The sequence below is a fragment of the Grus americana genome, chromosome 18 (genome assembly GCF_028858705.1).
Source record: "Grus americana isolate bGruAme1 chromosome 18, bGruAme1.mat, whole genome shotgun sequence".
NCBI classification, from domain to species: Eukaryota; Metazoa; Chordata; class Aves; order Gruiformes; family Gruidae; genus Grus; species Grus americana.
The window spans coordinates 7,783,389-7,806,195 of record NC_072869.1 but is presented as its reverse complement, the minus strand read 5'-3'; the positions used below and the strand labels follow the sequence as shown (position 1 = coordinate 7,806,195).

Sequence of the window (22,807 nt, the reverse complement as noted above, 5' to 3'; positions counted from 1 at the left end):
TCTGCCACTTACCAGCCTAGTGAAGTACTGATTCCTTTCCAGAAAAACAGCATCCCTTCTTGCAAATTGGCTCACAACTCCTGCAGCCCTCCCTGCTTCAAATAGTCCTTATATACCTGCTGCCATTTTGTGAAGCACTCCATTTCCTTCCACAAACAGCACTGGTACAGCTGGAGTGTCTACCCTGGAGCTGGAAGCCTTTTTAAACCCTCTAGAGGGGTGGGGAGGGGGGGAAACCAGCTCCTGTCTGACCCTCATCACCTGTGCACAATTGCCTGTTAGAGTAGGTCTAGCTGCTCTCTGGTGACTTTAAAGAGTCTCTGCTCCCTTTCCACCATGGCATGTGGTGCTGTGCCTTGGTGCCAGGCAGGGCATTGCATGTTGAGATGTGCAGGGTGTCTAGGCCAACAGAAATACCTCCTAATTTGAGAGGCAGCCCTGCTTTGGAGAGAGGTAGTGTGCATACTGGTTTCTGTCCTTCAGATCACTGAGGCTGGGCAGGCATGGTCTGCCTGACAGGTGGGGAATGCTGTTTTGAAGATCTCTAAGCAAAAGCTGAGCAAATGTTCTGTCCTGTGCAGACAGCTCTGGGTCTGGCTAAATATCTTTCTCTGGGCTGGAGCTTTCCACTAGTGCAGGCCTGCAGTGACCCAGAGACAAGGGCACCCCCTGACCTCCAGGTCCCTAGTTCTGGTTCTTTGCCTGATCTGCTTTAGCATGCCAGGCTGCGAACCAACCTTGGCAGCCCCACAGTGAGTAATCCTGTGCCGTACTACTACTGCACTCCCCTCCTGCCCTGCATATTTGGGGACTTGAGTTGCTGTGGGGAGCCTGGTCTGAAAGGACTTTGAATCAAACGTTAGTTTCAGGGACATAAACCCCATACCCCATTGGAGTTAATAGCTGTTGGTGTATATTGTAAACTGTTGTACCTGCATGTGATGCTAAATACCCCCCTTTCTGTCTGTCCCCATAGTGTTCATATCCATCACCCACGTCCATCGCACCAAGCCGTTGTGGAAGAAGAGCCCCCTCTCCAACCGGTGGTGGACGCTCACTGTGGCTGTTGTGTGAGTATCCACTGCTGAGTTGTTGAAGGGTCTCTGTTGTGAACTTAGAAGTGTTACCTCTGGGCCTGAACCCTGATCTGCAGATCCTGGGGATCTTGTTAGCTCTGCTGAGATTTGCTGTGTCTGTTTATGATCTTAGATTGCTGGGACAAGTGGCACAGACTGCACTGGACCTGAAACTCTGGGAAAACCTCAATTCTTCATTGACCTTTAACCACATTTCCATCTCCCCAGTCTCATGGCTCCTGGGTTTTCTTTCCTTGGTCCTTGTGGTTATCATCAATGAGATTGTCAAGCTGCATGAAATCAGGTATGGGGTGTAGTAGGGAAGATAGGGAGAAAGGGCTGAGCCTCACTCCAGCCTGGCCTTGAGCTGCAGAAAAATGATGCACAGGGAACAGGGTGGGGAATAAAAAGGAAAAGATGATTGCATTGTGTAAATCACCTGGCTATTGTGTGCAAGCTCATGTTCCACCTCTCGGGGAGGAAGCACAGGGGAGGAAAGAGGGTCAGGGAAGGGTAGTGGCAGTGATTGGGAGCAGGAAGGGAGACCAAAATTTCGTTATCTCAGACCAATGAGAGGGAGACAGCCAAGGTCTGTGAAATACCAGTATGGAATTGGAGAGGGCTGTTCTCTCCATCTCGTCCCATGAGGACAGAGAGGCATTGAATCACGGCAGAGGAAATACGTCTTCACACAGTGCCTGGACTGTGGGACTCATTTTCACGGGAAGTGGCTGAAGCCAAGAATTAGTAGCAGGCAAAGTGACTGGCTGTTCTTCTTAGCACAGGGAGCAGCCAGAGCTGGGAGTTAACGCTAATAAGCATTGATTCAGGAAAGGGGTTGGTAAGGAAAAGCACTGGGGATTACAGGGAACCCTAATGGGGACAGAGCCACTGTCTCTGTTCTTGGGAAGGGTTTCTGGACCTTTCTCTACTGTGTGAGGCAGCCTTGGAGATAGCGCTTGGCTGGATGGGGGAGGACTGAGACCACAGGTTGTTATCTGGATTTGATTCCCCTCCCAGGGTACCACAGGGCCCAGGCCAGGGGCTTTCCTGCTTCTTGGGGCTGTGCAGCTCAGGAATTGCAGTGGGGTAGCCTTGCTTGCCTTCTACCCCTCTACTCCCTTCTTCCTTCTGCCTTCTCCAGGGTCCGGGTCCGATACCAAAAGAGGCAGAAGTTGCAGTTTGAAACAAAGCTGGGGATGAATTCGCCATTTTAAACCCTCGAGTTCCCTGGAGCCAGGGCCACACAGCCGCATCCTGCGCTGGGAGAGTGGCTGCACCAAAGGCTCAGGGAGTTTTCCCTCACACATGGAAACCAGACAGCCTCCTTGCAAAACTACATCAGCACCTTCCAGGGGGCCCCAGGCAGGGCACTGCTATCAGGATCCCCCCAGCAGGTATGCAGCCCCTCCCCAGCCTGCTAGGGTACTCTCAAGGGAGCCTGCAAGCTTTTGTGGCTGTTCAGGCTGCTCTTCCTTTATTTATTTATTACTAGAGGTTTTTGTTAGTATCATGGTGATGCTGAAATGAAGTGACTTCTTCCTTCTGTGTGAGCAGATGGGTTTCCCGGGCCTGGAAGGAGAATTTGGGGCCAGCAGGGGAGACATAGGGCTGCTGAAGCAAGAGATCTCTATTGAAACCCATTTTGTTTTTCCATCTGCGTTGCTCTCCTGGATGATGTGTGTGTGCATGCCTGTGCATGTCCTCACCCACCTCCCTGTCCCTGTGTCCTGGGGGAAAGGAGCCGTCTCTCCTGCAGCTCCAGGAGTGCTGGGGGCCAGGTGAGGACTGGAGCTCCCGTTCCCAAGGGGACACCGTGAAGGGTCTCTGGCAGGGCGCTGGGAAAGCCCCTGCGAAGGCCAGGCTGTGCCAGGCCTGCCCTCTAGCGTTGTTGCTGTAGCCATATGCTGACCGTTGAGTGCTTCAAGAGAAGAGGGATGAGAAAGGGCTTTAAGAAAAGCTGTCTGCATTTGACCCTAGGGACCTGGTACAGAGGGAGTCGGGAGGGCAGCTCTGCCTGCCTGCAGGGAGTCAGCATGGCTCAGCTTCCTCCAGCCCTGTTGAACCAGCTCTTATTTGCTTTAACAATCCCCAGAGAGCTAGGTTTATAACTGTCCTCCTTTTTGTGATTCAAATTGCCATTTTGCTTCAGTAAAATGCCTGCTTGAGAGAGTCCTAGCTAGAGATAAAACCTGAGAGCTGCCTATCCTGCTGTGGAAGGAGGGGGAGCGTCTTTCCAGGCAGGATATCTGCATCTTGCAGTTGCGCCTAACAGGGAGCTGGTGGACGGCTCCTTTCCCAGGCCTGGGACTGTGCTGCATCCAGTACTTGCTCTCCAAGGCACAGGGAAACTCCACTCATCGTGTCTTTCTGTGATAGTGCTTGGAAGTCTTTCCCTTCCATCCTGCTGCCCTCACAGCTGTTCCCTGTTTTTCTGGAGGTCTCTTCTTCATTTGACTGGAGGAAACCTTCCCCTGAGGGCTGCTGCAAACCATCATCTGCCCCAGTGTGGCACACATGCTCTTGAGCTCTGAACAGACCCCAGCTGTACTGGGAACACTGGTGCCCTTGTGGGCTGACAGTCAAGGGCCACACAGGAGCACACAGGCTTGGCTACCGGAATATTTGCAGCTCATGGACATGTTGACTCCTTTCCTAGTTCTAAAACCTGGCTAAAACAGGTAAATCCCAGCACTATTTTTGCTCCTGATATTAACACTACAATACATGGTTGTTACTTCCCCTTTGGTACCCAAGACTAACAAATGGCTGCTGGTCCTTCCCTGGCAGGCAGGCTCTGCTTTGCTGCTCACCTTGTCTTCCTTACATTTCAGCATAACCAGAGAGCGTGCATGTCTCTAAGCAATACCCTTCTCTCTGCTGTGGGTCTGGTAGGAGAGCAAAGCGTGGGTACAGTCAGCCTCTGAGCTCTGGGGACAGATGGAGGATGCCGGAGGGGGGCAGCTGGGGGTGTTCAGAGGCCTGGACCCTGTTCCTACAGCTGGAGAGCAGATGTTTCAATTCCATGCTGCTGGCAGGGTTGCATGGGATAGGGAGCCAGCAGCTCACTGGGGAAAGGCAGGGCTTCTCTCCTGCAACGCAGCAGTACCAGGCTACCCCTGCTTGCAGAGTGGGTCTGCTCACCTTTGCCAGCTAGGCTGAACTCTGCCTTCACTCCTCTCAGGCCTGCAGAGCTGCCTGACTCAGGGAGAACAAGCTCCATCTTTCTCAATCTCAATTCACTAAATGCCGGCTCTAGATCTGTTACCCCTGGCACCTGAGAAATCAGCTTTTCTTTCTGATGCCAGGGTTGGCTAGCAGGTGGGATACGATCTCCTCTGTGGCCGAGCTGAGCTGGAGGCAGCACCAAGCTGCACACTGCTATTCCTGCAGAGCAACCTTCCCCTCAACCTTAGCTCTTGCCCTGTGCCACTAACTGTTGTAGGTGATAAGAGACAGCAGATACTGGGGCTTCCTGCTGGCCACACCTTCTTCTAGAGGAGGCACCTCCAAGGTTTCCTTCTCTGGGTGATCACAAATGTTTATTTTCTTGCACCCTCCTTCCCCTGCTAGTCTTGGAGGGAGCTGAGGCGTATGCGTGGAGCCTTTTGGATGGTCTCGCCAGTGCCACCCTTCCCTCAGCCATTGAGGTACCAGGGGTCAGGGTGCACAGCTTCAGAAAGAAATTTCCTACATCAAGATGTTTTTAAATGGTGTATATTTTATATTAAATTTTTTGGGATGTATGTAAAAATACTTGATTTGTATGAAAACTTGTAAATTGTATTAAAAAAAAAAAAACCCAGACCCACATGCATCCAGTGTATGAACGGCAATAAATGATTGTCTTGGATAACACACCCAGTGAGTGGGAGGGAGTCTGCATTCAGCAAAGCCAGGAGGTAAAAATGTGCATGGCTGCTCATGTCATAGTGTCCAAGTTGCCTGGCTCACCTGTTGTGGGGACACAGCCCAAGAGCTTGATGCTCCTGGGACCTGGTCTCGGCACTTTTTCCCTTTCTGCTCAGCTTTGGGCAACTCTGTCCAGCTCTGCATGCCTCTTCCTACAGAGTAACAGTCCGATTACCTCACGGGCTCCTGGATCCCAGGTACAGCACGCGTGGTTGTTCCCAGGCACAGCTTCAGTCGCGGCTGGTGGCACGGTTTGAAGCCCCTCGGGATGAAAGATCGGGGTCGAGCTGGAACAGGCACTGCGAGCACTGGAGCAAAGCAGTACGGCGAGATGAGGAGACCTGGGCTTCTTGTTCCGAGCCAAGCAGGGCCTGGTGCGACTGTGGCTGTACTCTGATCACCCAGGAGGACGGAGGAGTGCTTTGCCAGTCAGGCAGAGAGCTGAGGCTTCGCCCAAAGCTGGGAATGGGGCATTGGAAGGTGGTGGTGGTCCCCAGTGCTCTCACCACATATTACTGCCATGGTGGTAAGACTCAAACTGAACTTTAACCTCACTGGAGGCGAGAGCAGGACTCTTCCCAGGGGAGATTAGCTGAGGAAACCCAGATCTTAAGCACTCAAAGGGCAGGATAAAGCTGATCCTCGATGAGCTTCAGAGTATGAGACAAGCTTGTGCGATTTGACACGAAGGACACAACTAGGCAAAACTATCAAAAGGGTAAAATATGCCCCACTGTTTAATAGAATTTAGTCTTAATGGATGTTAGTGGAAAACAAAACACATGATTAACACAAACAGAGCAGATGGTTTAAAATCTGTTGTCAGTCTGGTGATTACATGGGCTATTTTTTTCCCCTCACTGTGTTGCTGCACAGAGCAGGTGCAGCTGGGGTCAGTTAGTCCCAGTTGCAGTGTACATAACTTACACACCATACAGTAGCTTCAAAATAGAGATCTAGAGCTTAAAAAATAGGCATTGTTCTGCAAAATCAAATGTTTCATTCCCTTATTGACAATGAGAGCAGCGTGGTGCTGCCCTCAGGTGGCTCAGACAGCGACAGCTCCACCCCAGTGTCCTCTTATCCCTGACCCTGAAGTACAAGACTTGCGGTTCTGGTTAGTAAATATATATAATAAATCACATTTAAAATATATACATTGGCCTTTAAAAAAAACCAAAACATTTACAGTTTGTCAACATTGGAAAAAAATAACGGCTTGTCCCAGGTTGACTCGTGAGAGTAAAAATCCGTTTTAAAAGGTTTCTGCAAACCTTTTGATAAAGTGCCACTGGTTGTAGCTATTTAAAAACAAATCGGGTCCATGACGTAGCACTTGCCTGTCAGACACGGTCATTTAAACACACTCAATGTGATGTATAAATCAGAGCAACCGACTAGCCAGGAGAGAGGTGTTTTAACCGCCTCAAACTGACCTCAAGTCCCAGCCAACGATACGATTTTTTTTCAGGGCTTTTCTGTCTGCTTTTCAGCCTAGAAGCCAGGCTGGCACCTCCCACCCGCCCGGCCAGTGGTGCAACTGCCGCTCGTGAGCGGAGACCCTCGGGAATGTCCAGGCAGGCTTTGCTCGCAGAGGCTGCTCCCCTTTCCGTGCAAGGAGAGGGGCTGCAAACAGTCCAATTCAGTCGCAAACTCCCAGAAGGATTGGGAAGCAACTGCCTCTTCGGCCACCTTCTCCCTTTCCAGTTTGGTTTCGTGTTGGTGATTTTTTTAAAAAGGGGGGATAATTGGATATTTTTTTTTTTCCTTTTGTTTGGAATTTTTGTAGCAAATGGCACTTGGGTACAATCTTAGGTTCCCTTCTGGTGCTCTGATGCTTTCATTTGCTTGGCATGCTGAGCGCAAGCCAAGTTCAGGGCTCTTGGACATATTTAGACATGCACTACTAAACAGATCCTGCTAGAGAAATCTGTCTTCAAGCTACGCAGCCGTTCCTACTGCTTGGATGCAATGAGCTATCGCTGCCGTTTCCCTTGCTGCAGCCACGGGGCTGTGACCGCATCCAGCCTGCATGCACAGTAGCTGTTGCCGAGTTGAATTCGCCCAGTGCACGTGGGGTCACCTCTCCCGCTGGGTTTTAGTGCTGCGAGGAAGCATCTCGCAGAGTCCCAAACGCTGCTACTGTTTAACAACGCTCACAGCGGAGTTTGTGCCAGCAGCTCCCCTCAGGGAGGAGGGGTGGGAAAAGGGACCATTTTCTCCCCCCAAAAAAGGGATAGGGGAAGAAATGGGGAAAAAAAAAAAAGCACTAACCACACTGCTGCTTCACCCTGGCAGCACCAGGGTAGCAGTTTGCCTAGGCACGGTGTCGGCAGAGGGCAGCCTCCATTTAGCAGCACAATCCAGCTGGACTGGCACAAACGCACAGGCCTTCAGCGCTGCCATCACCATCCTCATCGCCCCGGGGAAGGGGCAGGTAGACCTCCACAGTTGGCTGGGCCGTGGTGGAGCATCCGCTGCTCCACAGGCTGTGCCAGCCCCATCTCAAGGGGTTTGCGGGTCCCACCGGAGGGATTTTGATCCGGTTGGATTACACGCTGCCTGATGCTGACGCGTTTGGAAAAGCAATAAAGCAGAAAGGTTCCTTCTCGCTCTGCAAGCTGCCAAATTGCGACAAGCCCTGTCTTCTTTTAGCTGCTGTCAGGCCTTGCTGGGGCTGGGATCTGCTCAGTAAATAGCCAGCTTGGTGGTGGCTGCCCAGGGAGGTCTCTCCTTTGACACATTGTTGGCAAGGGATAAATAATAAGAGGCAGAACTCGGCAATGCAGTGAGGAAAGAGAAAGGTCCCTTGTGGAGGCGCCTCAGCTCTGTGCAAGGGAGCGAGGGCTTCTCCGCGGCCTCCAGGATCACATATGCAGCCCCTCTGGCCTCTCCTCCTGCTGCCAGTCTGGTGGGAAACGCCTGACCCCCTCGGAAACCAGCCCGCAGCCACGCTGGCACGTGTGATACGGAGCCAGGGGCGAGCAAGAAGGGGCAGCTGTGTTCCCAGCCACAGTGCAAAGTGCAGGGAGGGAAGTGGCTGGAGAGACCCGGAGGCACCGCTCGGTGCCGGATCCGCTCTCTCCCCATCACCAGGGGCACTGGTGGAGCAGCCGGTGGTGGGGAGGGGAAGGAGGGGGCAAGCCTCAGTCCAGCATTGCGTCCAGCTGGTCGGCCAAGTCATCAAACATGTTGCTGATGTCTTCCAGGATGTTCTTGGCCGAGTGCACGGCCCCGGGGTGGCTGGGGAGGAAAGGGAGAGATGGTCAAAATGCCTGAAGGCTTGAGGTGCTGAGGGGGAAGGGTTGGCCAGGCTGGACCCGACCGTCCCGGTGGCAGGCAGAGCTCAGCACGCAGCCGGACGCAAGCATGTGCGACTTGGCGTGGCGCAGGGATGTGCCCGTGCACAGCCCTTTGTCTGCCCTCGTTGGGGCTTCTGAACTCCACCTCCAGGTCCCCAGCCCCAGTGTTTCCCTCACCCCCAGCGCTGTCTCACCTCTCTGCCTCCTCCGCCGTGATCTTCTTCTCGGCTGCCTGCAGTGCAGCGACCAGGGTGGAGTTGGTGTGCTCCAGCCGCTGCTGGGCCAGGGCGGCCCCCGGGGCAGCTGCCAAAGGCTTCGCCAACGCCTTGCTGCCCGCCTCCAGCGTCAGCGAGCCAGGACCGGCCAGGGACCCGATCACATCCGGCACCGCCTCGGTGGCTGCCCAGGGAGCAACAGTGTGGCGGGAGGGCTGCAGGACCTGCTGGTAGATGGTCTTGGGCCCGGAGAAGACCAGCTTGGTGGATGCCACGGATGTGTGCTTGGCAGGGATGTCTGCAAAGGAAGGGGACTCGTGGCACCAGTGGCACAGAGCTTCCACCACCTCCCAACCCAGGAGGGAGCCTCAGGCCCCACCGCTGCCTCGGAGACACCCCCACAAGCCCACATACCTGGAGCAGGTGTCCTCACCACGGTGGTGCTGAGCAGCTCCGTGGGGCTGGGGGCTTTGGTGGGGCTCGGTGCCTTCTTGATCCCCTTCTCCAGGGACAAGATGCTTTTCTCTATCTCGGCAATCCTGAACTCCACACTGTCGTCATCAAAGGCGTCCCCGGCCAGCCCAGCCCGTGGCGCCGGTGCCGGCACAGCAGGACCTGCGATGCTCACTGCTTGGGCCTGGGCATACTGGGGTGCAGGGCTGGCCCCCCCCTCAGCCTGCCCCGCCATGCTGAACGCCTTCAGCACCGCCTGCAGTGGCTCCCGCTCCCTGAAGCGGGGCCGGCGCTTCACCGTGTCCGACTCAGTGAGGTTGAACTCCAGCACGGGTGGCTCCTTGGTGGCAGCGGGTGCCACCGGCTCCTTCCCAGTGGAGCAGGGGGGCTTCACCGGCTGGGAACCGGGCTCTGTATCCAGCACAGCCGCATCAGCCTTGGGGTGGCCGGCAGGCTTTGGCCGCTGTTTGATGGTTAAGTTGCCTTCTTCTGCAAAGGGGATGCACTCACTGGAGCTGTTCTGGGAGGATGAGGAGGAGACCCCTGGCTTGGCCTCCTCCTCTGTGTCCGAGCAGGCATCCTCCCGCCCACCCTGTGGAGCCACCTCCGTCATGGGAGCGCTGGGCTCACTGAATGTCCGTCTCCGTGGCTTGCTGCTCTCAAAGGGGTCCCTACCGGTGTCAGAAAGCATGGCGTTGCTGGTTTCACTGCCATCGTGGGACTCATTGTCCCCATCTGCCCTGGGGAGACAGTCCTGAGCCACGTGCAGTGGTTTTGGGGCCAGGAGGGGCTTGGGCGGACTCGCCCCTGGCGTCCCCTCCAGCGCAGCCGCCAGGCTCTTCACTGTCCTGCTGTGGCCGGTGTCACCGGGGCTGGCACTCGTGTCTGCCACATCCTGGGGGGCTGCAGGCTGCCGCTCAGGGTCGGGGGGCTGCTCACTGTCTGCCTCAGCAGCGAGGGCACTGGAGACGGAGCTGAGGCGCTTGGGAGGTGGCGGCGGAGGACCCTTGCGCTTGGCCCGGATGGCGAAGGACTGGCTGCGGGTCACCTTGGCATCCGTCTGCAGACAGGCCCGTGGCATCTGGCTGCGGCCTGGCCGCCGCGTCAGGGTGGCGTAGGAGCCCAGGGTGCTGGTGGGCACCCCCTCCTCCTCCTCGTGCTCCCCGTCTGACAGCGCGTAGCGGTTCAGGCTGTGCGAACGCTTCTTGTACTTGAAGCCTTCGCCCCCGTTGTGCTGCTCCCCGGCCTGCCAGGCGCCCGGGGCCACCCCAGCCGTGGGCAGCACGGCAGGCAGCTCCACGGGGCCGCACTGGCTGTGCAGGTAGGAGAAGGCTTTTTGGGCTGATGTCTGCAGACTGCTTTTCTGTCCAGAGGAGATGGAACCAGGGGTCTTGGGCTGCTCTGCTCCCAGGAGAGAAGGGACCGTTGGGGATTTCAAGGAGACGTGTGGGTACATGAAGACGTACGGAGCCGTTGCCTTGCTGGGGGTCTGGGGAGGAGTACAGGGGGTGACTGCTGGTGTCCCGGCACCTTTCTGTGCCACCGGCCGAGCGTACTGATCCGTGCCTTCGGGCAGGTTCCTCTCCTTGAGAGGGCTGCCCCCGCCGCCGTTGGCATAGCCGTTCAGCCCCTCAGGGGAGACGAGCTTCCCGTAGGGCTCAGGACTGGGCCGTCCCGGCAGGTTGGCCGGGCTCTCCTTGCTGCGGGGCGGCGCGCAGGACTGCCCGCTGCTGCTGCTGCTCTCCCCGCTGCCCAGGCTCTCCTGCGAGGGGCTGGAGAGGTGCCGGGACAGCACGTTGTCCTGCGAGTGCCCCGAGCCCCGGGACCGTACGCCGATGCTCTCCTGGCTCTGCGACATCCCCTGGCTGCTCTTGATGCCGAGCGTCTCGTGGCAGCTGTTGGACATGGCTGTCTGGAGCTCGTAGCTGAGCTCGCTGTCCTGGAAGGTCGTCATTTTGGGGGTGTGTGGGGACTGGCACTCCCCGTTCTCCAGCGACTCGATGGTGACGATGTCCAGGGCACCAGGGACTTTGCGTCTTGCCAGAGTTGCTTCTGCTTGGTTGAGGCTTTTGCGGAGGTCTCGGAGCTTCTTGACGGCCAACATGATCTTCTTCTGGTGGCCTGCGGGAAGGTTGAAACAGGAAAGGGGCGTTAGGTCGGCTCCAGCCCCCAAGGCCTTTGTTTCCTGACCAAGAAGAGCCATGGTCATGTCACCAAGCAGGGCAAAGGCCTCCAGGTTATCCAAACCCTGCCTATGGGAGGAGACAAACTACGGCCGGTGTCCACCTGGCTCCGCCTGGCTCCAGCCTGCCGAGGGGAGTCCTTAGGGACAGCCATGGACGGCCCTATCTGGGTGCTGAAGACATGCCTGCACCTCCCAGCCTGAGGGAGAATGGGGTGTGGGGACCTGGCTGGGAAACTTGGCTGCCCTGGGCCACCCCAGCACGGTGGCAGGGACTCACCCAGCTTGTTGATACCAATCTCCTGCAGATCCTCCCACGTCAGGTCTGTCACGATGGTGATGGAGTCGTAGCCGTTGTTCACCAGCTTTTTGTGGTACTGGGGCAACCCGATGGCACTGAGCCAGTCCATCAGATCAGCCTGCGAAGAGCATGAAGACGCTGCCATGAGCGTCGAGGCATGGCCAGCACCTTCATCCATCCCCTCCCTGCTCCTGGACAGGAGACTGCATTTCTGGGGTGTCTCTGACTGCATTAACGCAGGCTGTTGCGGCACGTATTTACTTATAGACCCCGCTCCTGTCCTGTTCTGGGGTGAGACAGCTCTGAGAAAAGACCTGGGGAAAAGAGGGTGCCAGACTAAAGCCCCGGTGCCAGGGACTCACCGGGATGTAGTTGGGCAACCACTCGGCGATGCTGAGCTGCCCGATCTCGGTGGAGATCTTCTTCCTGTGGCCTGGCTTGGTCACGCCGATGGCTGTCAGATCCTAACGCAAGCAGAGCAGGGCTGTGGTCAGCAGTGGCACGGGGAGCACGGGGCAGTGGGTACCCACTGCTGGCAGCTCGGGGGGGTGCTGGCTGGGGTGGGGAAGGACCTGCCTTACCTCCGGGGTCATGCGGCTGATGGTGGGGACGTCGTAGCCGGCATTGAGGAAATTGGCGGTGTACGACTCCAGCTGGAACTCACTCAGCCAGTTGTAAATGGCTTCTGCGTCCTGGGGAGAGGACGGGGCAAAGAGCAGCTCGTGACGGTGGCTGCAGGGGCTGGAAGGACTTGTTTGCTCCAGGCAAGATGACAGGATCTCCTTGGGCGAGACCCACCTGTCCCCAGTGTCCTCAAGACCCAGTCCCCTGTGTCCCCAGTGCAATGAGAGCTGAGCCCCCAGGTGCGACCCTCTCACCCGGCACAGCAAGTCCCCAGTTACCTTCCCCTCAAGGAGCTGCTCAGGCCGCAAGAACTGGTGGGAGAAGACCCTGTCTCCAGGGGGGCAGCTGCCTGGGGTCTGGTGGCCCTGTGGCCCTGGCAGAGAGGAGAGAGAACTGTCATGGGGGAACTTGGGCATGGAGCAGCCCCCAGGGCCGGGGGGGACAGCTGTCCCCAAGACCCTGTGGTGTTGGGACATCCCTCACCTGCCGTGGAGGTCAACTGCCCATTGCGTGGCTCCGATCCCAAAAGGTGTTGCTGGAAGTCGTCACCGGTGGAGGGCAGCGGCTGGGGGAGAGGAGGAGTGAGCGGAAGAGGGACGTCCCTTCCTGCCCCCCTCCAGGTGGGTGCCTCGCATCCCCGGGAGCAGGGTGGGGGTCCCCACACTGGGCTGCCAGGCACAGCTTCACCTAGCGAAGGGCTGGCCCCTCGCAAGAGATCTGGGCAGGATTTGGCCCAGGGCCCTTTTTATCCTCTCAGGTGACCCGGGACATGGTGAAGTCGCTGTGTGGTACCAACCACAGCCTCCAGCTCCATCCAAAAGGGCCAACTGTCATGTGGGGGACAACCACGGACCCCCCAGGAGCATCTCCCCACCAAACCCCAGCAGTGAATGTATGTTTGGTGGAGGATGCTCAGCTCCTGCAGCTCCTCCTTAGCTAGGAGGTGCAGGGGGGGACAGGAAAGGTGCTGGGGCTCCATTGCCAGCCCGGGCCACCCAGGACAAGCAGGGGGAGCAGCACGGGGGGAGCGGAGGCTGGTGCCTACCCTGGCGTTCTCGATAAGGATGCTGGTGCTCTGCCCGTTGGTGCCCTCGGTGCTCTGGCCGCTGCCAGCGCTGCGGATGCTGCCGATGCTGCCCTCGCTGCCCACGCTGTTCCTGTCTCCTGCTGCTCGGGGCAGGCGGGGAGGCCGTCAGCAGTGCCCCAGGATTGGGGCTGACACAGGGCGCAGAGGTCCCTGGCAGGGACCCGTGTGCCAACACAGCGACACCAGTAAAAACCAGCCTCCCACTAGATGCCTCCGGCCACAGACGATGCATCGGTCCCTCCCGCCTCCCAGCACGCACGGCACAGACAGGGTGACCTGGGCTGGCAAGGGACACTCGAAGGGGACACGGGGAGTTGCCTGGCCGAGGACATGGGGAGGGAAGGGGCTGCTCTATGGGCTCCCCTAATCTCCCTTTCCCTGCGCCTGCTCCCTCTTGTCTGGCTGTTTCCCCTGCCAGGAGGTGGAAGGAGAGAGTCTCCCGCCGAGTCCCCCTGCGCGGGCAGGGCTGGGGCCGGGGCAAGGTCCCCAGTGCCTCTCCCTCCCCCAGCTGCACCCCTGACCTGAGCTGTCAGGGCCCGGGGCCGTCCGGCTTAGGGCGAGGTGGCCATAGGCCGCTGGGACGCTCGGGGCTGCCTGGTGAGGACACTCGTCGGGGAGGTGCTGCAGCCCGCCAGGGGGGGCCGGGAGGGCCCCGGGGGGACCCTGGAGCTGGTGCGCGGGCGCCACGCGGGGGACAACCATGCCTGCATTCAAAGACAAAACACGCGTGGTCAGAGCTCATGCAGGAGGCAGGGCAGGGGGGGTATCTGAGCCTCAACCCCCCACATTACCACCCCACTGATAGTGCAACCCCCTGTGCCCACCCGAGCCCTCCTCTTCCCCGCTAGCAGGCCAGGGCTGCGGGGACCTGTCCTACAGGAGGTGCCGGGATGGTTTCACACAGGGGACTGTCCCCGGCATGCCCAGGACGGCCACTGACCTGTTCGCTTGCTGATGACTTCAGCGATGGAGGGGGGGAAGTACCCGACCCGATCGGTGCCTTTCTGAGCGTCGTGGATGTGCCCCTTCCATCGCCCATCCGGATGCTGCTCCAGGACCTGCCGCAGGGACAACAGGGATGGGGTTGGCACCTGGGGCCATGGTGGAGCAGTGGGATGGGGACCAGGAAGCAGCCTCACCGTGATGATGTCTCCTGCCCGGATGTTGAGAGCAGTCGGGTCGTGGAGGTTCCAAAAATCCTTCAAAGCTCGGACCTTCAGGATTCCTGATGCCTCTGAAGACAACGGACAGAGGGAGGAAAGAAGGTGCCAGAGCGCAGGGAGGAAAGAGCGTGGTTCAGAGAAAGCAGAGGGAGAAAACAGGAGCGAGGAGAGGGGAGAAGAAAACTTTAATACTGCAGGAAGGACACGACCCCGGGCATTGCCCACACAGAGGATGGGGGTACGTATGATGGGACTGGGACGCAGACGCTCACAGTCAGGCTGGTTTAGGCTGTTCAGGAGGAGCATTGGGAGCCCCAGGCAGGTCCCAGGGGGAAGAAGCCCCTCTCAGTGCCAGGCAGCACCTGGCCGTGCGCCGGCCCCACCTCACCTCTCAGCAGCTGCTTGATGTCCTTGCTGGCGTGTGAGGTGGTGAACTGGTTCACAATGTCCAGCGCTGTCTGGTTGTAGGTGTTCCTGATGTTCACATCGACACCACCCTGCCCGGGAGGGGACGTGGTCATGGCCAGACCCCACACCTGCCACCGGACCCGCAGGAGACAGAGGGACCGAGGGGAAGGGGCTGACAGCCAACCCCCAGGGGCTTGTCCCCCCACGCAGCCCTGTCCCCACCGCGCTCACCTCCAGCAGCAACCGTACCACCTCCGTTTTGCCGTAGAGCGCGGCCTCGTGCAGGGCTGTGCCCGTCTTCGTCTGCTTGTTGATCTCGATCCCGGCCTTCAGCAGCTGCCTGGCAGGACAGAGGGAGAGGCATCAACAGGAGGACATGGACTTCAGGGCCAGGCAATCGGCTGCTTTCTGATGGGAAGGGGACAAGCCCTCGCACCCCTGAGGCTTTGGGGACGAAGGACAAAAGCCTGCAGCGGGGAGGTGGGTTTGGGAGGAAGCGGGACTGAAGCCATGATGGGTTTTTCAGGATGGGGCAGTGTCCCTGGCTGGCAGGGGGTTACCTGATGATCTCCTTGTGCCCGTTCTTGGCTGCCAGGTGCAGCGGGGTGGTGTAGTTGGGGTCGGTCGCGTCCTTGGACTGTCCCTCCAGGAGGGCGACACACAGATGGCTGTTCAGCAGCAGCTGGGCCACCTGCACGGGGCACGGGGTGAGCAGCGGGGTGCAGGTGCCCCTGCGCGCACCCTCCCAGCGAGGGGCTTGCCCTTGGGGCTGGCTCTCTGCTCCTCATTCATCCGCAGCCCCAGGGCTCGGCCGGAGCCAGCCGGTCCTTGGCGGGGCCACACTGTCGCGAGGGGCCGTAAAAGGTCACAACAGCCAGAAATAGTCTTCCCGTAATCGGGCTTTTCAGACCAAGCCCTAAAAAGCTCCAGTCTCTCCAAGCCCAGAGTGACTCTCAGCATCTCAGGGCAGCCCAGAGGCACAGAGGAGTTATTTTTACTGCCCTGTTAATAGCTGCAGACATTTTAGATACTCCAAAAATGGAAATATCCCCCTGGTCCCCTCCCTGGTGTGGCATGGGACAGTCTGGCTGGCCACACTCCAGCCCAGCCCAGCGGTGCGGTACCGGCTGGGCTGGGGTCTCCTGGGGCACGGGGTGGCCCCATCCCCACAAGCCGTGCCAGGGACCTCGAGCAGCCGAGCCGGGGCCGGGTGCTCAGGGCTTGCGGGGATTAGCCAGCTCAGCCTGTCTGTGCTTAAATGGGAGCAAAGCTGGGGCGGGTGGAGGGGAAGCTGCAGGGAACCGGCAAGGTCAGGAGCAAAACCTGCAGCTCCCAGGTTCAGGATCCGGCCTTGCCCGGCGGTGGGAGGAGGCAGGTGCTGCCTGCCGGGCTCTGCGGCTCGTGGCAGAGGGAGAGTGGTCTCAGCTGGACCCAGCGCTTTGCTCCCGGAGGAGCCAGCCAGCTCCAAAGCCGCCCCCAGAGAAGTGCGTGGTGCAGGGCAGAGCCCCACAGCGCTCACCTTCAGCCGCCCGAACTCGCAGGCCAGGTCCAGGGGGGTTTTCTTCGCCTTGTTGATGAGGCAGGGGTTGGACTGGTGCTGGAGCAGCATCTCCGACTGCGCGGGAGCAAACGTGGTACAGGGGTTCAGCATCATCCCACGTCCCCACCTCCCTTCTGCCCGGCACAATGGGGTTCGCCCCCACCCGCGCATCCCCAGAGATCCAGGGTGGGTGCGCGGGTGTCTCTGGGCTCTCACTTACCACCTCGTAGTGGCCGTACTGCGCTGAGAGGTGCAGCGGGATCTGCCCGTCCAGCGAGGCCATGTTGACGGAGGCGGCAGCACGCAGCAGCACCCGCACCGGCTCCACGCGTCCCTGCCAGGCTGCGTAGTGCAGGGGACGCATCCCTGCAGGGGAACGGGGCTCAGCAGGGCTGGATGCGGCCCCTGACCTCGCTCAGAGGGCTGAGCCGGCTGCCGGAGGCACAGGGCCATGCCAGGGAATCACCCCTTACCATTGCTGTCCTTGATGTCAACGGTGGCCTGTGCCTCCAGCAGCAGTGAGATGAGGTCCAGGCTGCCGCCCAGGGCTGCGTGGTGCAGCGCCGAGAACCTGCGACATAAAGCAGGGCTCAGCCCGGCACTGCTCCCTGCCACGCTGTCCCTACAGTCCCCGCCTGCACGGGGACACGGGCCGAGGGCCAGGACAGTCTCTGGCTGTTCCTGGCTGCATCCCTCCCGATTCCCCGCTCCCAGTGCCTCAGTTTCCCCATAGCAAAGCAGAGATAAATCCCTCCATGCTGTCCGTGCCCCAGGGCTCAGATGTAGGGACGTGCAACCCCTGGGACCCCAGCAAGAGGGGTCCCTCGCCCCCCTGCCCTGTGCGGAGGCGAGCAGGTGGGATGCAGAGATGCATCTCCCCGCTCCACGGTGCAGCCAGGCAGCACGAAGCTGCGCTGCTCACAGCATCCGGCAAACGCACCGGCCCTGTGGCTACTCCTGGCCCCTCCACCAGCCACCCTCTCCCCGTGCCAGCAGGGATGCCGGGAGCCCACGGCACAGTGTGGGAGGCTGCCGGTAATGAAAGAGCCCTGTGTCTCGGGGCTGTGAAAGGGGCCTGTCTGCCCGGCGCTCCCCCCGTGCTGTCACGTGAAGGGCCACGGCCGAGCGAGGGGTCCCTGCGCTGCCGGGGATTAGCCCGTGTGCCGCTCCAAGGGGCACAGGGGCCTCCAGACGGCGCCGGCCTGGGGCTCCAGTGGGCTCAGCAGCGTCCTAGCCCCGTGCCGGGAACACAACCTGGCCGACAGGGCTCTCCTCCCAATCTCCGGTCCCAGGGCACCCCCAAATCCCTGCAGAGGGTCTCTGGGCATCACAGGAGGGACACTAACCCAGCAGAGAGGGCTGCTCCCTCCTTCAGTGCAGCCACCACGTCCCTGAGCCCACATCAAAACCTCTGCCTTGAAGCGAGAACATGGTGGGTACCAAATCCCCCCCGCACAAACCCACGCTCGCCCGCCTCGTCATCTCCAAGCTGCGAGCAAGGCGATGCCTCTCCGAGGTCACTGCCAGCGGCACGGCTCTCCCGGGAGGGTGCACACTGCTGTCTCCATGCACAAGGCTCACCTCCCCACCGTCCCCTTCCTGTGCCCCAGTGAAACCCAACGCGCCGCCCGCGCTGTTAACACCCCAAACGCCGCTCATGGCCCTCTGAGGGGGAACGGACCCTTTACCCTCACTCCCATCCGCAGCCCTCCTGGAGCTGCCCGAGCACAAGCCCTGTGCCTTGTCAGAATCAGATCATTGCTTCTATTATTACTTTTTTTTTTCTTTCTATTAAGCTCCATCTGCATAGTATTATTTTAAGACAGAGCCATCCTGCACATTTTCAACCCCCCGCTGGCCTGTTAGGACTCATCGCGGACACCTCCTCCTACAGAGTCCTCAAAAAGAAAACATGTAGAAATTAGGTACAACAACAGTACATAAAACAATGCTAATAACTCATGGGTCAGAGTTAATTCAATAAGAATAACATGCTTATTTATTTTATGGGCCTTTGTGGTTTCTTTAACGCTCAGTACCCAGCTTATTAAGTACTTGGATGTTGGAAGTGATGAGCTACACAAATATGCTGTGGTCACTTGGCAACCTCATCTTTTCTTTCCCTAACTCCCCCCCCAAATGAAGGGATTTTGTTCTTGGGATATTAAACACAGACACAAGCACGTGCAGGCACCGTGGCTGGCTGGGTACTCGTCCGTGCTTTAACCAGCACGCAGGACACGGGGCGCCGGCTGGACGTGCTGCCAGCCCCACGGAGGGGGACACAGAAGAGCTTTACGATGGATTTTGCAGGATGGATTGAGCACAGCCCTCAGCTCAGATCCGGGTAGGCGCTGGGTCTGCCTCTGCAAGGCTTGCCCTGGTTTCGGGATGCTGTTGCGTTCTCCGGGGCTCAGCAGCTACCCTCGGAAGCTTTATGATATCCAGAGCTGCCGAACCGACTGGATGCTGGGGAGAGCGAGCCCACCCACGCTGGTGACAGCACCCTGCCCGGGGAGCACTCACCCATCCGCATCCTGGTAGTTCACGTTCAGGCGCTTGGCAGATCCCAGGAGCTCTGCAGAGAGAGCAGACAAAGGTCAGGGCAGGAGGCAGAGCCCGCACCACCTCACACGGCCCCCGGGACCCCACACGAACCCCGTCCCGCAGCCGCACGGACCTCCCAGCGCGCAGAACAGTGCCTGGCCCATCCCGGCGGCCTCTTCTGTCCTCTCCTCTCGTCTCACTCCATGTTCACCTCCACGAACCCTCAACGGGCTGACCCAGCTAGAGCTCAGACCCTTTCCTCCCTCTCTCCCTCCTGCCCCATCTTTGTGGGCCCCCGGGACGGGTCAGACCCCGCAGCTCCTGTTGCCCTGGCTCAGCGGGATGGCGCTTCCCTCCCCTTTATAGGCAGCAACACCCCAAAACTGCTGATCGGGGCCATTTTGCCCCCCACTCACTCCCTGTGTCTGCTGTCGCCGCCGAGGCCTGGCCCACAGACCACATGGTTGGCATTTTTACGGCTGGGGCAGAGGCTGAAGCCTCTGGCCATGAATGCGAGGATTGTGCCACCTCGGATACCCCGTCCCCTCGTCCGTCCCTCCCTCCCCTTTGGGGACCACTGAGAGGCAGAGGATGCTCACCCCACCCTCGGCACAGCCTCACGCGCCCCAGCTACCCGCTCCTTCCCGCAATTAATTCGAATGAATTCCTTCCTCCTACACAGAGAGGACGTTTTATTCTCCACCGAGGGGTTGAGAGTGGATTAACATCTCTGGAATTCATCCTCTAAGTCAAAAGGGAAAGAAAGGGGAAGGTATGCGGGGGGCAAGAAATGCCGCCGCTCCTCCTCTGCCTTTCCAGGCAGCCCCATTGCCGAGCCCGAGAGGATTAAATGCTTTGAAAGGTTTCTGTGCTGTTTCCTATGGAAAAATCAAAGTTTGAGAGCCAGGATCTGAGCCCGGGGTGAAGCAGCTGCTCAAACCCCACTGAAATGTGGTGGGGTCCTGGGGAAGGACCCCCCTCCCTTGCAGGCGAGCAGATCTCCAGGGCTGCAGCCCCCTCTCCTCCTTCTCCCCCTCTCCTCTTCCTTCTCCCCCTCTTCCTCCTCCTTTCCTCCTCTCCCAAGGTCTCTGCCCGCCTCACATGGCAGATCCCATACAAAGCCACACTCTGCTGCGTAGCCCCTCCGCCAGAAAGGAGAGCTGGAGAGGGGGCCGGCTCATTCATCATGCAAATGCATCATTAAAGGAAACCAAGAGACGGTGTGTTCATTACTGCAATTTACAGTGTTTTGTAAACAGACTAATTAATGCAAAATGGGCTTGGAGTGGCTGCTGGTGAAGGACTCCTGACTCCAGCTGAGGAGATCAGGACAGGATCACCCTAATTACCTCTTCCAGGGGCTGCTGGTCTTCAGAGCAGCAGTGAGCAGCTCCGCCAACCCGAAAGCCCTTCCCGAAGGAACTGGCTCCCAAAGCCGTGCTCAGCAGAGCTCCCGCTCTTCCCTTCCAGCCCCGTATCACCCAAAAGCCCAGGATTTGGGGTCTCCATCAAGGACAAGCTGCTTCCCTTGGTCCCCTCAGCCAGGAAACAATATTTCACAGGCAATGCCCATGAAGCCATCGCCTCCCGCTCCCTGAGCGATCCCCCAGCCCCACTGTCTTTTAATCGGGGTTTATAAATAGGTATTTTTAAAGGATGCTCTGTGTGGTATGAACCAAAGGCCAATACAGGTTTGCTCCCATCACCTGCAGCTGAAAATTGCCACAGGGTTTTACTGCTGAGAAAGGGTGGGGAGGAGGAGGAAGAGGAGGAGAGGTCCTTACCCACAGCTGGGGGGGCAGAGCCTGAACCGCGTGAGCCAGGCGGCAGAGCGGAGCCGGGTGGGTGATGCTGGGAGGAGAAGGGCTGGATGGAGATGCTGAGTGCAAGCACATCCGAAAGAGGCAGAAACATCTCACAGCCCCCGGGGGCTGGTCCTGGAGTTGAGCAATGCCCACTATTTGAAAAGAGAGAGCTCACCCCAAAATCCCATCCCTGACCCCCTCCTACAAAGGGACTGGGCTGGCCAGTGGGGTCCAGTAAGCAGGGCTGGGATGCGGCGGGTGTCACAGGACACAGCGGGTGTCCCTGCCCGCTCCCTGGCCCCAGGAGGCAGCTGTCTGCATCTGCACGGCAAAACGCCCGTGTCTTTGCTCCTCTCCCGAGCAACATTCCTCAAATTAGTTCCCTACTCCGGCAGCCCGGCAAGGTCAGGATGCGGGGCAGGACCACGTGGAAATGGCGTGGGCAGATGGGAAAGCAGCAGGTCCCAAAAACAAGAGCTGGGAGCAGCATCCTCGTTGAGGCTCTTCCTGAATGTGGAAGCAATAACGCTCGTATCCACCTCGGGCAGGGAGGGAAAGAGTTGGTCCCTGGTTTGTAGCTGGGTAAATCGCTGCTTGGAGAGCTGGAGGGTTTGCAGCCAGGCTGGAAGGTCAGGCGTGGGTAGGAAAGGGGCCAGGCACCCCGGCACCACAGGCACGAAGGCACGAGCAAAGAGAAGACGAGCGGAGGGATGGAGGGGAAAACAGAGCACAGCCAGGCAGCCGGGACCCCTTTGCCAACACCATCCCGCTGCACGCCTCTGCACCGTACGGCACGCAGGCCCGGCAAAGCAACCCCACGGGCAGCCCTGCCGCAGCGGGGAGCCTGCACCGGGACGGGGTGAAGCAGCGGGGCAGCACGAGGGCTGCCAAGGGGGTGCCGCCAGCCCCTGTCATGCTCCTGGGGCTGCAGTGACAGGAAGGCAGGTGATGGGATGCATCCCAGCTTCCCTTCCTTCTTCCTCGTTCCATCCATGTGCTCCTTTGGAGCAATTCCCTCGTTTTCCTCCCTATTTCTGTAGCCCCTTCTCTCCCTGTGGGTGACCCAGCACCTCCCGGCTCCCTGGCCTTTCCCATTCAGATGTTTTGGGGCTCAGCAGAGGCCGGGCTGAGCCATTCCCAACCCCACGGCCCTCCCAGACCGGCTGGTTCAGAGCCATGGCTCCAGCCGGGAGACCGCAGAGCCGGGCTGGGAAAGGGCTGCGGGGTCAGGGCCGAGCCAGCCACGGCACTGGGATGGGGCGGCCAGACCCTTCCCAGCCGCATCATCACCTCCGTTGGATTTGCGCCGAGGTGGGAGCACCCGTGGGCCTGATCCGCACCCCCAGGTCCCTGCCGGGAGCACGCTCGCATCCCAGGAAGATGAACCCAGAAAAACATGGACCCAGTGTGGAAATGCAAAAAGCCCTGAAGAGGAGATTTCCAGGGGAAAACCCAGCTTTGTGCACCCCAAGGGTTAACTCTCAGCCCCGCTCCCCAACACGACCCCTCCAGGGGGTCCCGCCAGCCCCCATCCTGCTCTGCTCCCCCCTCCAGCGCATTCGCTGGCGCCTGCCCGGGCAGGACGAGGCTCAGCAGCGCGAGGCCGGGGCTGAGCGAGGCCTCGAGGGAGCCAGCGAGCTTCTGTGCAGCGTCTGGCTGCCAAGCGGCAGGCGGGAAGCACCTCCGGAGCGCTCCAGCAAATTGCTTACAAATGTAGGGCCCGCGTGCTCCGCCGGACACGGCAAAGGCAGCGCGGCCGCCCGCTCACCAGACGAGGTCGAGACCCTCGCCCACGGCACGCTCCGGATCCGGCCCTGGACGGGGGGGAAGCGCCGGCCCTCGGCGTTTTGGACCCTCGCTGGAAGCGGGGGGCCCGGGATGGCACAACCCCACACGGCGCGTTTCCAACCAGCTCCTCCGACCGAGCAGCCCCCTCCGGCGTGCTGCGCCCCGTGCCTCAGTTTCCCCGTGGGGCTGGGCTGCACCCTCACGGTGGGGGTGCCTGGCTGGGCCGAGCTCCCCGTGGGGTGCAGGGGGCTCCTGGGGAGCAGCCGGCCAGGGCGGGTGACTCACCTGCGCTGCTGGCAGCCGGCCCGGCGCAAACCTGTATTTAGCCCGTGGGTGCTTGCCCGGCACTGGCTGTGCCGGCTGCGTGGAGCCAGGCATGCCCTTGCCCGGCCCGCAGCCTCTGT

At 59.4% G+C, this 22,807-nt stretch overlaps 2 protein-coding genes across 16 annotated transcripts in view; one reads left to right on the top strand and one right to left on the bottom strand.

The window, feature by feature from the left end:
* The window catches only part of TMEM94 (transmembrane protein 94), a 52,448-nt gene extending 47,514 nt beyond the window's left edge, over window positions 1-4,934 (top strand). For 12 of the 13 annotated variants that reach the window (XM_054846143.1, XM_054846146.1, XM_054846149.1 and 9 more), the window contains 3 exons: window positions 977-1,070; window positions 1,210-1,380; window positions 2,221-4,934. In XM_054846143.1, the coding sequence (XP_054702118.1) occupies window positions 977-1,070; window positions 1,210-1,380; window positions 2,221-2,293 (338 nt within the window). In that variant the 3' untranslated portion in view covers window positions 2,294-4,934. The remainder of the gene's footprint in view (window positions 1-976; window positions 1,071-1,209; window positions 1,381-2,220) is intronic. The other variant, XR_008579704.1, reaches the window with a different exon arrangement.
* Window positions 4,935-5,698: 764 nt separating this feature from the next.
* The window catches only part of CASKIN2 (CASK interacting protein 2), a 36,190-nt gene continuing 19,081 nt past the window's right edge, over window positions 5,699-22,807 (bottom strand). Inside the window, exons 3-21 of one of the 3 annotated variants that reach the window (XM_054846141.1) lie at window positions 18,790-18,841; window positions 16,737-16,834; window positions 16,484-16,629; window positions 16,243-16,338; window positions 15,284-15,414; window positions 14,955-15,063; window positions 14,704-14,812; window positions 14,292-14,377; window positions 14,093-14,210; window positions 13,674-13,856; window positions 13,111-13,232; window positions 12,549-12,630; window positions 12,344-12,438; window positions 12,023-12,133; window positions 11,804-11,905; window positions 11,421-11,559; window positions 8,920-11,079; window positions 8,485-8,803; window positions 5,699-8,231 (exon numbers count right to left, since the gene is read on the bottom strand). In XM_054846141.1, coding sequence (XP_054702116.1) covers window positions 8,135-8,231; window positions 8,485-8,803; window positions 8,920-11,079; window positions 11,421-11,559; window positions 11,804-11,905; window positions 12,023-12,133; window positions 12,344-12,438; window positions 12,549-12,630; window positions 13,111-13,232; window positions 13,674-13,856; window positions 14,093-14,210; window positions 14,292-14,377; window positions 14,704-14,812; window positions 14,955-15,063; window positions 15,284-15,414; window positions 16,243-16,338; window positions 16,484-16,629; window positions 16,737-16,834; window positions 18,790-18,841 — 4,355 coding nt within the window. In that variant the 3' untranslated portion in view covers window positions 5,699-8,134. Of the gene's footprint in view, window positions 8,232-8,484; window positions 8,804-8,919; window positions 11,080-11,420; window positions 11,560-11,803; window positions 11,906-12,022; window positions 12,134-12,343; window positions 12,439-12,548; window positions 12,631-13,110; window positions 13,233-13,673; window positions 13,857-14,092; window positions 14,211-14,291; window positions 14,387-14,703; window positions 14,813-14,954; window positions 15,064-15,283; window positions 15,415-16,242; window positions 16,339-16,483; window positions 16,630-16,736; window positions 16,835-18,789; window positions 18,842-22,807 lie in introns of all 3 variants that reach the window. The other 2 variants (XM_054846140.1, XM_054846142.1) reach the window with 2 other exon arrangements.